Source organism: Argopecten irradians, chromosome 15, assembly GCF_041381155.1.
Source record: "Argopecten irradians isolate NY chromosome 15, Ai_NY, whole genome shotgun sequence".
Taxonomy (NCBI): Eukaryota; Metazoa; Mollusca; class Bivalvia; order Pectinida; family Pectinidae; genus Argopecten; species Argopecten irradians.
The window spans coordinates 8,578,960-8,595,314 of NC_091148.1; the positions used below are offsets into that span (position 1 = coordinate 8,578,960).

General features: G+C 32.2%; 1 protein-coding gene, 1 long non-coding RNA gene and 1 other non-coding gene across 3 annotated transcripts; 2 read left to right on the forward strand and 1 right to left on the reverse strand.

Annotated features, from left to right (window-relative positions):
- Window positions 1-5,672: 5,672 nt before the first annotated feature.
- On the reverse strand, window positions 5,673-8,150 carry LOC138309264 (reactive oxygen species modulator 1-like). Its single transcript, XM_069250426.1, has 3 exons — window positions 8,088-8,150; window positions 7,131-7,263; window positions 5,673-6,679 (listed from the first exon to the last, which is right to left on the reverse strand). Exons 2-3 carry the CDS (start codon window positions 7,259-7,261, stop codon window positions 6,571-6,573), a joined length of 240 nt encoding a protein of 79 aa, XP_069106527.1. The 5' UTR covers window positions 7,262-7,263; window positions 8,088-8,150; the 3' UTR covers window positions 5,673-6,570.
- A 200-nt stretch (window positions 8,151-8,350) lies between these two features.
- Trnap-cgg (transfer RNA proline (anticodon CGG)) lies at window positions 8,351-8,422 on the forward strand. Its single transcript has one exon. It is a non-coding gene; the product is annotated as a tRNA-Pro (tRNA).
- Window positions 8,363-11,582, forward strand: LOC138308876 (uncharacterized). The gene is made up of 4 exons (XR_011206159.1): window positions 8,363-8,534; window positions 9,295-9,432; window positions 9,727-9,782; window positions 10,494-11,582. It is a non-coding gene; the product is annotated as an uncharacterized lncRNA (long non-coding RNA).
- The last annotated feature ends 4,773 nt before the right edge of the window (window positions 11,583-16,355 follow it).

The following is a 16,355-nucleotide window of genomic DNA, read 5'->3' on the forward strand; positions in this document are numbered from 1 at the left end:
GAAATTATCAAAACCAATAACTTTTATTTCGATGGAATCTTAGTTTTTAATCAATTAATTATTTTCCACTTTTACAGTTTGTAGATTAAATATTTTCTTGTATTTTTTCTGTCACCATTGAAACTTACGTCAAAAATACAAAATTACTGTGTTTTTATTTTTGCTGTTTCCGGCCTTAAAAACTCCCAAAGCTGCTCAATGCAGCTCCTTTGAAACTTTCTAGTATATTATCAGGACTAGTGTCCTTAGTGGTTGCCTTTTTGCTATTGCAGATCTTCCATTGTCAGTATTTGTTTCAGTCACCCATTGGTCACTTAGTCAAAGATTTCATAGATTTAAAAGTTATAAACTCTAAACTTCATGGAGCTTGATATCTATGTATTTGGGTTTTCATGTACCAACTGCAGGACACACTGGGGACAATGCCATGCTTTGCTGCCATGCTGCCTTGTTCATTCCACTTTGTAAAATTATTTCTTTATCCAGTTTGTTAATTTTTCGTTCAAGTTTGTACACATTATTATATTTCGTTCCCAGTTTGTAAATTATTTATCTTTTCGTTTTTTTTCAGTTTAATCATTACACATTCCATCACTATCACCTGTCGTTTTGGTAAAGAATACCCTGGAATCATCAACCCTTTAGGACAACACAGTTCAAATAGCTTGAACAAGGTCAAGTTATATAATGTATCTCACCAAAAGAGCTCTCTATAACAGAAAGTGAGTAACCACGTAATATTTTGTTTCTGTCTACTGGTACTATTGAACACTTTTTTTACAATAATAAAGTGCTTATTAGGGTGGTTCGGGACCCAAAGGGGCTAGCGATATACATTGTAATGGTTTTCACCCCTGGAGCCCCACCCCTTAACGATTATTAGCTATTGACCTTTGTTCGACGTTCAATGCGTAAACTTTTCATTGCTACAATTTCTTCTCATATAGCCAAAAGGCACATGGGTTACTGGTATTTGAGCATGTAGCATGCTAGGATGAAAAGGGTTACCAAGTTTGTTCAATATGATATGATCCTTAGAAATCTTCATTAAAGGTTTTACAGGAGTTCAAAATTGGCAAAGTTTTTGTTCTAAAATTTTATTTTATTTTGACACATACTTTAAGATATTTGGGGTCAATTTAAAATTGGCTAATATTTTTTAAATGACTTCTTGTCAATAAGAAAAGAGGGTCGAGAAAACTTGAATATTTGGCCTCAGTCATTCTGTGATGAAGGGTCAAAATCAAGTTGTTAAAGCAAAAAAAGGCCCAAAGAGATATATTCTCTATTGTACTTGAAAAAAACAATGTACATTATTTATATGTAAGGCTTCATTCTTGGTTCATCTTATAATCCTATTCAACCCCTCTAATGATGCTTATTAGCATCTTCTTTAACGCAAAGGACTTGACCTAGTCCATTATAAAATTTCAGGGGTGTGGAATAACTAAAATCATTGGATGCACATGGTAGCTATATTCGGACACTGTACAATGATTTCGTACCAGTCAAGCTTATTCACCCTCGCATTTCTTAATGGACTAAGTCTATTCTGTGTTTCAGATGAGCCTAAATGTGGCTTCAGGAGGTAAATGGAGTAATCAGTTAAATGTTGTATTCCTACCTCCTGTGTCATACAAGAAATAGTTGAGTACTATTCGTATCTTTCATTAATGTGTTTTTATTTTGTAATTTTGTAGGTCTATCAAATTTTCGGAACAGTCAATACACAAGATTTCTGGGTTTTTGTGATCTATGGTCCAAAAGTTTCTTGTTTAGTGTGATTGGTCCCAAGGATTCTTGTTTTGTGATTGGCCAGATATTGCTGCAGAAACCTCCCTGTTTAACTATTCACTGCTGATGCTGCGGTCTTCAGGGTTATTTCGAACCAATACAGTTCTGTACAACAATCAGTTCTCAACGGGTAACCTTTCCTGCCAAAAACATCATTTTCCATAAAAACTGGTTCATTAGACAGTTGTTGATTATGCAGTAAAACGTACCTTAGCGCAACAACTTTGTATAAAAAACAACTGTATTAAATAAGACACATTATTCTGGAAGGTCCCAAAAGGTCAATGCGGCGGAATTTGTTTGTGGATCCCAAAAAGATGTTGGATTTAAGTACCAAATTCTCCGTTCATTTAAATCCCACCGTTCTGATGATTATGTTCTGTTCCCATTATTTGATTCTGATGTTCGTGACATCTTAATCACACCGAATAGTTGGACTAATAGTGATAATAAATCATACTTTACCCTCATCGGATTGACCATGTGTGAACACTCCTGTATTACAACACAAATTTGGAACCTGTGTATAAAGACTATCTTGGCGTAAAAAGGCCTATATTCTTTCTTTGTTCCTCGTCGGGGCAGTCTTGTATAGACAGAATTTGACTGTATTCAAAAAGACCCCATTTTGTACCATTTTGATTATTTCATTGTTACTTCCCTTCATTTTTAGATTTATCAGCCACATTGGCTAAATTGTCAATACTAAGTTGGTCAAAAGAATACATTTAATTTCATTATTAAAAATTTGTGGAACTTACAATTATTTAAACATGATATTACCCATTCTAATGAAAATTTCCAGATTATTATTAGCATGCTTGCAAAAAAAAATAAATTCTATATATGCATTGTATGGACCATTCTTATAACATTAAAGGGAAAATAACTCTCTGGTACATTAGTTTATTTTTACGGGATGAAGGTTTTCAAAAATTATAGATGCCACCGGATTCTTTCTCCTTAAGCAATAAGTTATGTGATATATAAAACTTAATTTCTTTGTCCAATGAAATGAGGGGGTGTGTAAAATGTTCAGAAACCATTTACTTGCAAAGCATATTCCACCTCAGGGCTGCTAGGTTCAAAACAAAAAAAAAAGGGGGAAGTCTGCAATGGTACTGACCGCAGGTCAACTTGGTTTTCATCAGACACTCCAGCCTTTACAAGTAATTCTAAAAACTCTTGCACATCCTTTAACATAAAACATTAGGCCAATAAAAAAAATATGTATATTTAGGGTAACATTGGCAAAATATAATAGGGTTGGTTAGGTAGGAAACTACATGTATATATATATTTTCTTTTTTCATTAAATTTTATGTCAAGTTCAGATACAATAAAACGGGAGCTGTTGACTTAACTGATTTATGGCTCCAATTTTTATTATCAATAAAATGGAAAAAACATTAGTGTCTTTTCACTCTTGACTCTTTATATCTGACGGAGATGTGTAAAAGTAATGGCCGATAAAACTGGAGTCTGAGATCAAAATCCAGACATTTAATTTTTTTTTTGTAGAAAAGTGAAAAAAATCTTAGGGTGGGGAATACAAAATAAGGGTCGGTCGGGTAACCCTAAAACAGACCTTTTTGGCCTTCTATAGATATGTAATAAAGGAAACCTTGCACTTTTCTTGAATGTCTTACCTGTAAAAAATCTGTCCTGCAATGATGCCAGAGACTGCTGAGCCCCAACCAAACCCACGTAGAGCCTCTATGATCACTTCACTAATACATACTGCTCCTTTGCCCTCAGCATTGTTGTCCGGCATAATCTGTGAACAGTCATGATCAGTCCGCCAGTTCAGAATTTATCACATCAGATGTCCATTTTTTCTTGTTGGTCTTAATCAAGATTTACCAGGTATACACTTATTATTCTGTTTTTTTTTTTTTAGTAAATTACAGAGTTACTTCCCATGTCGGTATAAGTATGGTAGTGACATCATCATTTAGTGAGCGAAACCCACATCCTTTTCCTTAAAAGTATTCAATGATATTATGTTCACAAACACATGACGTCACAATCAATACCTACTCGCACGGGCATATAACTCTGTAATATGCAAAATAAGGAATACACTTCTTGGCTGCCTTGGAATTTCCCCAAATTTACTGAAGTATATTTTCACTTACGGCTGGAATATTTTCAGTTGACGTGGTTTTTTCCCTCTCGAAAATAGTTCCCTGTAAACGTAAACATTGACTAGACTAAAAAAAAAAATCTGTGTTGAAGTGGTGGGTTTTTTTTTCCATCTCCGAATAGTTTTTCCTGTTTACGGAACATTGAATAGATGACATAGATATTGGTTCTTGCCTTTTCTTAACGATGTTTTTGATTATCTATTCAATTTGGAAAGTTTGATGAACATCTTGGAAGAATTCAACGCCACATTGAGTACATTAAGTGAACAGTCGGGCAAGGGATGGCTGAAGTCGGGTAAAAATGAGTAGTGATGGTGTCCAGTATAATATTTCTTAGGAAATGGACAAATAAATATCTTTCCATCAGAAAATCTTGTCAGCGTTATGATTAGAAATTTATTTAAAGTATGGAATTTCTTATTTCACACAATTTACACGCAAGCTCGCTTTTCATAAAGCTTTTCAACTTTTCCTTTACTTTTATTGGTAAGAACTGGGATTAACTAAGCAGAACTTTGACCGTCGTATTAATATGTGAGAACTTTTTGGAAGGCCAATGAAGGGCACTTAGACTGGTTTTCTTTGCCCGACTATTCACTTTAAACAATGTTTATATAGCATTGACTTTGACACAACCAGATACACTGAGAATTGAACTTGTCCCAAGATGTTATGATTATCTATTCATTTGTGAAAAGTTCCATGAAGAAATGAAGCTGTGAAGGGCTGATCCATGTTTTATTTTTTTTTAACTAAAAAATAGTAACAGTAACAGTGACTGATCCTCAAGCTACTGAAATTCAATTTGTTAATAATACAACTTCACTGTACAATGAATTGAGTGTGTGATTAATGTAGTTTATAATTCAACAACTTCACTGTATAATGAATTGAGGTGTGTGATTAATGTAGTTTATAATTCAACACTTCACTGTACAATGAATTGAGTGTGTGATTAATGTAGTTTATAATTCAACACTTCACTGTATAATGAATTGAGTGTGTGATTAATGTAGTTTATAATTCAACACTTCACTGTACAATGAATTGAGTGTGTGATTAATGTAGTTTATAATTCAACACTTCACTGTATAATGAATTGCGTGTGTGATGAATGTATTTTCAAATTTAAAGATATGAAAAGTTTGAACTTGTTAAACATTTATCCATAAAGAATGAACACTACATTGTACAAATGTAAGAGAAGACAATTATCACTGTGTAGCATCCCTCCCTTCATCTGGAAAGTTATATAGGCACATCATCCCAATAGATTTAACACTGTGTGTTGCTTATAACATCAGTATTGTATCCTTGAATACCTGAACTTTAGTCTTTTACATGTGTGAATCAGATGTTATAATGTGTTTCAAAGGAAAGAAGGCATATGCATGTTCACTGCAACAGATTAATGTGCCACAAGTATGGAAAATGTTAAAAAGATGGTTGACTTTTTAAAGCTTTTTAGACCACAACTTACATACCCGGTTACCTAATATGCACCCACTTTGTTATTTTTTTTTTTTTAAAGTCCTGGGTGCTAATTATGGCAAATATGGTAATAGCATATATACTACACCTGAGTGTTTGATGATAAGATTGCATTATACAAAATTATTCATTTAAACACACGAGTGTTCTTTTAGCCAGGTTTGAATGTAACTCAACATGATACAAGATACATTTGTATATAGATATGCAAAAGTTTTGAAAAATAACATGCAAAGCCAGTTAAACTTTAAGAATTTAATATTTCAAATATTTTATTCATACATATTTCTCAAATGTCAAACTTACGTGACATCACACTCCACACAACCCATGCCACCCGATCTATATTACACATGGCACCGGACATGTACACAATGAAAGTCTGAAAATTCTGAATCAGAATTGGATAAAGTGATGTGTCCAGTTTCCATTTCACTCATGATACGAGGTTTCATGAAACTACTCAATAAAATGATGAAACAGTTGGAAGAATTATCAACAATTACACTGCATGATATTAACCACTTGATACAAAATGATCAGAATCAAATAATCATTGTTCATATACTTATACAATTAAGTCACTGTGAGGATAGTTTATTTAAAACCTTGAACAGCGATATTTACTGATATGAACTGGCTGTTTTTGGTTCACAATCAAATCTCTTATTTCAGCACATAATATATATTGTAAACCACCTTTCTTTCGCGTGGGATTTACTTTCACGAATTTCACGATCAAGTAAATTTGAATTTGCAAAAGTTTATCTCTGCGAATTAATATCTACATCATCTATATTGTTAGGAATTTTCATTCAGTTGTCAAATCCGTGACTATCAATCTCCATGAACTTGTTTTGAAATGGAAATCGTAAAATTGAATCGCCACGAAAAAACTTAGTTCAAAATATCTATTGCATGCATATATAAAATACAATATAATATACTACATTGTTTGTCTTGCTCTATATCTGTGACACATTTTTATATATATAAACAAGCTCCTTGCTGGATGAAGATTTTCTGTAAAATTTCCCTCTGGGATCCCCAACGACTGTAATGTTCAATTTGATTGTGAGATGTCTCGACTCATCTATTCCATCACAAAATTTCGTAAAATGTCCTAATTTTCGATAGATCAGCAACGTATTGCTGTGCCAACTGTCATAAATGTGCCGAATGTCCCACCCCCTTGTACCATCGTCTTTCCTACAGTCTGTACCAGCTCTCTTCCTCTCAAACCGTATCTGTAAAACAATTAAGACAACAAAGTCAAAATTCATAGATCTAGACTCGACTGATAAATATGGACTTTACATTCACAAAGAAACATTGCCTACTTAGCTATCATATATAAAAAATCTCTGCTATGTATGAAAACATTTAACGCATCATTATTGTATTTTTGTGAATTATTTATAAGAAAGATTGATTGTTAATTTTCATTACATTCAGCTGCATGTTCAAATATATTGAAATTACAAACCAAGTGTTACAGTATTTTTGACAACAGGAAAGTGTGGTCAAGGACTTGAGCATCCTCGATACTCCAGGGGTTACAAACACTGATGGTATATCCACCCCTGGACTATCTCATAGTGAAACTGGAGGCAACAGAAGACACAAATTATTTGATCCTTTGATGTACAAAATGTTTAATTTCTTGTTCCAAATCAATAGATATTTGTACTTTCTTACCGTAAAGCTGAGAATCCTCCGAAAATCATTCCTGAAGCCATTCCAACACTGAATCCCATCATAAACCCAATCTTCATCTTGTCAAAACAGGACGGGCCAGCTTGGCCGTAGCCTACATTCCCAACCGGCATTTCTAAACCAGACAATAAAAATTCAATTACTGTCATACTGCATCTGCATAAGGTCAAACGCGGAACCTCTGGCTTTCTACTGATCGAGCTCTAACAGTGATATATCTCTACATATTGTAGCTAAGTTAAGCAAAAAGAATCGGAGCTAGTTTAAGTACTCACGAGGGTCACGCATATATGCATTTATAACATACATGTACATGCAATATGTCTCCAGAACAATATTTTTAGCAGGTTAGACAGACAGAAATCTGACTAATTTAATGAACGGCCAGCCTTAAGCTTATACTACTACCACTGTACCAGCAACATTGCACTAAAATTAAAATGTCCCGTTGTAAAACAAATACGCAGGAAACTGTCACAACACTCATAGAAATACAAAATCTGTACAATACAAGGCAGATGCAGAAAAGTTGTCGGAAGTGTGACTATCTGACAATCTATGTCATGTGTACGTGATCCGTCAAAATTGGAGACGCCGGTGAAACAAAACGAAACTTTCATATACGTACCATGTACGTCCAATAAAAACAGCTACTCCTCACTGTTAAAACTAAGCCATTCCATTATTATTTCATATAATCAGTGCCATTCACTTATTTCATCAGATTGTTGACAGTGTGACACTGTCTTTTGCATAAGTCGGTGTTTGAATTTTCGCGACCTTGCCGAGAAGCATGGTAAAACTTGACGACCGTTGACAACTCAATATTTATGTTATAGCTAGAAAACACAAAGTAATAAAACTATTATGTCTGGTTTTGATTGAATCTTTCAAATTATTGCTTGTCTACAATTGTAAATACTTAAAATAACTTTATACCTGCGAGTCTGTGGATTCTAGGACAGCAAGTCTAACCGGAAGTAGATCTTTACAAAACATACTTTCACTTCCGGTTGATAAAACGACTTTGCCACGTAAACAGAAACAAAGAAATATGTAGTGGGCATAAATTCAAGAAAGTATTTGTAATAATAACTAACCATTTTGAGTTTAATTTAAGATATACCACAAAAATTCAAACACAAATTGGAATAAACACCGGTTGACAAATATCACAATTTTAGTGACTGCATTTTTAGCATGGCTAAGTGGTCTAGGGGTATGATTCGCGCTTCGGGTGCGCGAGGTCCCGGGTTCGAATCCCGGCTTAGCCCAACTTTTGCAATATTTTTAATTATTATTCATTATTTGTTAATTGCAGATCAAATGATGTTCCAGTACTTTGTAAAAGTCGTCCCAACAACATATGTGAAAACATCAGGAAAGGTAACGACTTCATAGTATAATTAAAAAAAAAGGAGGCAATTTAGTACAGGCCAATTAAACTTTATTTGTTCTATCTGGAATAATGCAATTTTTGTATACACACAATGCTATTTTCTAAATTGGAAAAATATGATATTTTTCCTGTAAGTATAACAAATTAGGAAGGAAAAAGGTGATAAAATTGTGAAGAAATATACAATCTCAAAATGATAGCAAAATAATTGTTATCAAATTATTTTAACTCATTTATTTTCAACATTATTCAACTTTTACCTAGTGGAAATATATTTTTCTTTTTGTAATTTTTCCAAATGAAATCATGATATCCATTATAAAAATCAGGAAGATGGCAGACCAAAATATTTACCATAATATCATTTGTATGATTGTTTGACTCATGGAAAAAAAAAACCCAAGAAAAACCATATAATTTCATAAAAAAAATATTTTAATGTAACAAATTTTGCTTCCAAATAAAAATATTAACTTCAAGAACATATATCAGATCATTCTCATCCATCAGAGTTACTTCTCCTCCTTTCACTCTGTCAGTGTTAGTTGGTATAGCGATAGCTTGACAGCCGATGGGGGCCGAGAATGATGTAAGATATTTGATATACATTATTGAAAACTAAATTATTTATTTTAAAAAGATCAGAAATAAACACTTTTGCAAAGAAAGTTTACAAGCTAAAATGTTGCAATTTCTATATTGATGGTCATAATTATATACTTACCATGTTTTCTTAATTTTTTCCAGACACTTAATACTAACCAGTACTCTGTGACAAAACATTCCAAGGTAGTAGGAGCCAGCACGGGGGAGTCCGGTCTCCCTGGTGTGTTTGTGATGTATGAGTTTATCTCCCATGATGGTTAAATATACAGAAAAGCATCGGTGAGTTATTTAATAATTTCAAGCATAGATAAATTGTCACACATACTGGAGATAGGTATGTGATTTTTCCATCTTGGTACTCTGGCTTTTGTCAACCTCCTAAAGCTGCTAATATGATATAAATCCAAAACAAATAAATGAACTTGCTTCATTAATGAGAAAGATTATTGCTGTGTATTACTGTTTTAACTAAACTCTCTGTTAAAAGATTCATTACCATGTATTAAGATTTTAACTTTGTTATTTCAGATCACTCATGCACTTTCTTGAGATTTAACTTTTGTTTTTTCCCAGATCATTCATGCACTTTCTGACTGGAGTGTGTGCTATTATAGGAGGAGTATTCACTGGTTTGTATATCATAAACATATTAAAAAAAATCTCATATTAAATGTTTATTGATGCAATTTAATTCTTGATTTCCTAGACAAGTGATGTTCTAATTAATCCACTCTGTCTACCATTGTCTGGTTACTTATACACTACATAATCAATCATCATTATTTCATTCACCCCTGAAAACACATTTACACTTTCCTAAATCAAGGACCAGAACAGTCCATTATGGAATTTTGCGTGATTGAGATAAACAAAAAATATCTGGATTGACAAACTGATTGATGACACCATACATGATTTCCTGGTCTGAAGGTTTGTCTCGTTATCTGGAAGGAATTTAGGCTTTTCTTCAATATAAAAATTGAGATAAAAAATATTTCATGCACAAATGGTTTTATTACAACTTTCGAAATTTCATTATGAACTGGTCTAGTCTTTGATGTAGAGGGCCGAAATAAGTCCTCCACAGACTAAAGCTTATGTTTTGATAACACGTACCATACACAAATACATGCATACATGCACTTTCCACCAACATGAATAATGATGGCTTTTGTTGAATTTTCACTGATAATGCACGACATGGAATTTAAAATAATGATTATTTTGTATGTGAATCGTAAGCTCCATGATTTTCTGACTAAATTACAATCTACAGCCATCATTGATAAGTCTCAAAGCTTACTGTTCATTAATAAAATTGATTTTATTTCTTTTTCCAGTTGCTGGCCTCATAGACTCCATGGTATACCATTCAGCACGAGCGATACAGAAAAAAATTGATCTAGGAAAAGCCACGTGAAAGGAGTGATAGGAATTAAATGTTTTGTTTATTTTTGAGGGAAAATGTTTTGTTAAAGAGAGTGGAATGTATATATGGTATGTTTTTTTAAAAAATAATTTTAACTCATTCACCCCTGAATTTCTATAATGGACTGATCTTGTCTTTGATTTAGAAGAGCCTAAGTGTGTCTTCAGGGGTGGATGAGTTAATGGAATCACTGCTGACGTATTAACCAACTTTATGTTTTCAGTTCACTATTTTTGTAAGTTAATATATAGACTATAGTTCATGTCACAGGGGCTTGACACAAAACTATGTTCCACAGGTAACATCTATTATTATATAAAATCTCACTATAGAAGGTATTAAACGTTAGTACATTGTAGATGTACATGTATTTTTATTTCATTTTTATGACATCTTATCTATTACTTCATTCTATCATACATAGCCAATGGAATGATAAAATCACAGAAAGTGCTATTCTGGATCACTAGGCTTTAACAAATATTTATTTATTTTGGGATGAGATACACAGCCAATGAAAAGATAAAATCACAAAAAATGCTATTCTGGATCAGGTCTTTTACAAATGTTTATTCGTTTTGGGATTAAGAAATAATATTTTCAAATTTTTTGAAAGATATATATGAAATTGTTCAACTCAATACAGTTCATAACTTTGTGAGTTTTAGGTCTCTTTCCTTCGAAATAAGTCCTTAAATCAGGAGTTTGAAAAGTTTTATGTGAGCTCTGTGATTCTTGTAAATCTTTACTTCTGAGACATTGTAATGAACTAAATACCTTTTCAATTAAAATAGGAAGGGGGCTTATTGACGGATATGGGTCCAATTTAAAAAAAAAAACCCATTATGAATAGAAATGTAGTATTCACGCACATGGGCCTTTTTCTAAAATACTTAATGATTAAACATGGATTAACTGGAAGTTATTGCTGGATAAATACAGTATTCGATAAACTGTAGTATAAATGTTATACAATAACACACATTTATAAAAACACGCTTACAAGGAACTTCCTGGTTATAAGATAGTCAAGTTCATTCCCCTGTCAAGGTTCCTATACGATGTTTGTAATATGTGTATAGCAAACTATACTTATAACGACGTGAATTCGTTGGAACCATGTTTTACCGTACATTAAATTTGTAACTTAAACATCTCTTACCTTTACCTTCAATATGTTTTATCTGTTAGTTATTCTATATTATTATTATTAAAGATGTACTCCACCGCCGACAGAGCATAAATGATATTCATCATTTGAACAATAATTGGTGTTTAATCGTGTATATATATGCCTAATTAACACAAAAAATAACATAAAATAATATATTTTCCCTTTGGTGCATGCGCAATCATTACTTCATTCTATATAAGATATAGTGCCACGGAATTTTTTTTCGGGATGCAATTAATTAATTTTCATATTTTTAACTTGAAGTAAAATTAGAAACTTTCAATGGTGGTAATGGTGTAAAGTAAGTTACTTTTTCAACTGAAGAAAAATACAAAATCGTCTGCTCTTGTTTTTGATAGTGAAAAAATACCATTTGTCAGCGGTGGAGCATCTTTAACTAATACATGTATGTAGTCAAGTGTACGAGTGTTAACGGTTACATGGAATAAAATTGGTTTGTTTGGGATAATGAAATGAATTCTCTTTGTTTGGTACGTATAATATATGTTGATGAAATAAACATACTGATATAAGCGGATTCACTTCAACTTTGTTGATCTTGGAGGGAGAGAGAGAGATTCAGGGTTAAATACACTAGTCCCAAATGTCACTATGTCGCGTAGATTTATTCACCTAACTCATTCACCCCTGAAAATTCATAATGAACTATTCCAGCGTTTGAACTGGATGTATTTAAATGCGTTTACAGGGGTGACTGAGTTAATTAATAGTTTTTCCTGCATCAAAACAACGATATGAAATAGCTACAAATGAAGTCTTTGTTATAATATATTATTTAATTGCATCAGTATAGCGATTTAATTACGAATGTATGCTGGTAGGTTATTTGTAATATTAATTTTGTAAATATGGGGACATACTTTTTAATATTATTCAAAGTGTGCATATGTATGTAAGTGGTTTCAACTCATTGAGATATACTTTGTGTAAATATTACCATTTGTTACCCATTAGCTCATTGACCCATAAAATTTCATAATGGACTGGTCAAGTCTTTGATTTAGAAGAGTCTAAATGTGTCTTCAGGGTGAATTAGTTAAGGCCATACTGATGCTGGAGTCCATACATAACTACACTGTCTGTTTGCCAGAGTTGGTTTCCGGAATTTTTTCTCTAAACTTATTTAGTTTGAGATTCACATGGAAGAGCCAATGTAATGATATGTATTGTAAATGTATCATACAGGTTTTAAGTATTTCATAGAATTCCAAAAATGGTTGTTTGAGTATATTTTTATTTGAACTAGAGGTAAACTGCCGTTATTTATAGTTAGTTTAATATTCTTAACTGGTATTCGTCATTCTGTTCCGAAGCGGAATTAAAATAATTTAAGATAATAAATTATGCAGTTAAGTCTCTCATAGAGAGTTAAGGTTTTCATATCGACAAAATGAAAAAAGCACGATGATGATTTAGCCCATCTCTTGCCAGAAACCATTTCTTTTTTAATTTCTTTATGGAACACTGCAATGTTTTAATGTTAAAATTATAAGATTTTCTAAAAAAGTCATTTCGAAACTTACATAAAAATTATTTCGAAACGTACATAACTACATGAACACATATACTGTATTCGTGTTTTCATGTCGCTAAAATCTTACTACATATTTGGCTCAATAAGTGTGCATGTCCTTTAAAACCTGTTCTTACACTTAGAGCTTATTAGATAAATAAACGGATTTGTCTTCGGGACACGAATCAGCTATGAGTGCTGTTGAATGTTTAACTTGGATACATGCAGATTTAAAACTTCTAAAGGTTTTGTGATATAGATTTATGATTCAGAAGTTTTGTTTTTTTCCTCAATAAAGTGTATTATTTTTGAAATTAAATTTAAAGTACATTTTTATAATTTCAGACTTTCATCCATTAATGAGGTGTGATAATTAATCTGTTTTTCTATACACCTCAGAAATTACTTAAACAGTCAATCAACGAAGTAAGATACTGTTATTGGATATTAACGAAATACAAAAGATTTTTATTTGGGTTAAGATCCATCTATGATAAAATGCTATATGTTTGAAAATGATTTTAGTTGATATAATATATGAGCTGTTGAAAACTTATTTTTTATGCCAAAGTAGCTCATAACTTTATTGTACTCTGCGCACGAGGTTTTAGGAAACTTGAAAGTCTTAACAATTATTCTAACCTTATCACTGTTAGCCAACAGGACGTTAACACGTCGAATATAATTATCAATTGTTAGCTTACATATTTATAGTTTTATATTTGTAAGAGTGAATGTAGAATGTAATGCAAATCTATACTTGATGCAGTTATGTAATTTGCTGATGAAATCCATGTTATTGTATTATTGCTTTAAATTCACGAATTTGCTGTTCGTATTGTTCTTAGAGTCATTAACTTATATACCCCTAGACTTCCATAATGGACTTGTCTAGTCTTTGATTAAGACGATCGTAAATGTGTCTTCAGTGGTTTATGAGTTAAATGACGTTAAGCCCAATCTACCAACCGACATTTATCCTACAATTACGGTTAGAAATCACTGATTTGACGATAGATCTCATTTTTGTTCATCTGCAAGAGTGCGCTATTATTGTCAGGAAGGGCTATAGTGTTATAAAGGACATTGATTAATATTTTTGATACTTTTCAAGTAAAATTTTATGAACGACATTAAAATTATTGATATTAGTAAATAGTAAAGTTTTAGTGTTTTAGATAAAAATGTTACTACAAAATAGTTATTTTTATTATTTTGATATTATTAAATCTGAATTTCTGATTGGCCAATTTCTTTTTTATACAAATACGAAAAAAAAATCCATAGAATGACTCGAAACCCTGACGTTCGCGTGACGATACATTACAGACATTGACGTGGTGTATTGATTTTGAAAAAATACTCTCTTCACTGCAAATTGGTGTAGTCTACAAATAATTATAAACATTGATGTTACTTTTTTATGTAAATATCATCGGGCTGTGCGGATTAACTCTTTGCAAATAAAAAATTTTCATACCACGATGGAATTAAAAAAATATGCACATGCTTAAATGTATTTATGAATTGTTTTATTGCGTGTTATTGGTTCAACGATACAATGAAAAACTAATAAACCTCTATATCTTGATGTTGGTGGGACCACGATAAAATTTAGATTATTACTGTGAAGTCAGGTATATTCTGATATCAAATGCGAATCGATTGGTATTGTCAATGTCTTTTTATTGTTTGAAATTGGGTCATTGGTTTCCTGATAAATTTACATGTATTGTCCATGTGAAACAGGCAAATAACATTTCTGAAGAAAATTGGTAAGAACTAATGCGAGTATCTTTAATATTTTTACAATATTATAATATTATGAAGAAATATTGATATACATGTAATATAAGGACTGTTGTTTCCTATTCGAGGAACTATGAGTCAACTTTTGAAAATGATAAAACTGCATCGATTTGTTACACTTTTTTTTGTATGACAATGGTTTGAAAATATATTCATCTTTGTATTAAAAAAATAACTAAACGCTCTAAAAAATGCATTCATGGCTACAAAAATCAAGTTTTGAAAGTGATGTCATTATAAGGCTCGGAATTTAACACAGTGTCGGAACAAGAAAGATGAATTATTTTATTATTAACATAAATCCATTTTTGGGATAGTGGAAAATAAAGTTGTAAATGCTTTAAAAATGATCTACACTTGATTTCTGCCAAAGCATGCTTATTTTGAAGGTGTAATGTTTTTAATTAGCGATATATTTTGTGTACCGGTATCATATCTTCTGAATTTATCGTCCAAATTCGAATCTTTATCATTTACGTTTTACGGTAATCGAAAAAGATAATTGGATCTCAGACCCTTAATAGATTAGTAAATTCATCAATTGAGACAACAAGATTATGTTTTAGAGAACCAGTTGGACCGTTTTTCCAGAATTTCCGGTGGAAAAGTCGCGACTTATACGCCGGAAAATACGGTGGATTAAATGCAATTTGATTCGCTAGAATAAAATTACCACTAATATATGTACATGTACATTATGTCATGTTCTGTTAAACATGTTTGTATAAGATGTAGACAATATTTTCTGGAGATTCAAATGATGTGTGGATTCGTTTAATGTATGTCCATATTATGTGATATTTTAATATAAATATATCGAATCTATACGGCTGTACAGAAATCGTCACGGTAATACCGAGTCAAAAGCTGTGCAGTCGTATATCATGTTGAATAAATTTGGAGAAAACCATTGTGTATGATTTAGTTGTTTGTTATTTAATATGTTGTAATCATACTAAGATGTTATTTTTTACTAAGATATTACATAGCCCTCCACCTCTGGGATGCGGGTTCGTGCAAGGTTTGTTAGTGGAGGAAATCTGGAGTACCTGGAGAAAAACCACCGACCAGCGGTCAGTACATGGCAACTGCCCCACATAGGATTTAAACTTGCAACCCAGAGGTGGAGGGCTTGTGGGGATATGTCGGAACATCTTAACCACTCGGCTACGATGGTCCCAATGTATTTTATATGGTACTTTTAACACTAATAATAAGGTGGAAGATCTACAAGACGCCTGCTGTTTCATCACTAT

What these genes read in the sequence shown, in the direction of transcription:
- LOC138309264 (XM_069250426.1), bottom strand. Translation starts at nt 7,261, where the DNA reads ATGCCGGTTGGGAATGTAGGCTACGGCCAAGCTGGCCCGTCCTGTTTT. An exon ending in GGAGGATTCTCAGCTTTACG is followed by an intron (nt 6,680 to 7,130) that starts GTAAGAAAGTAC and finishes ATTGTTTTACAG; the next exon opens with ATACGGTTTGAGAGGAAGAG.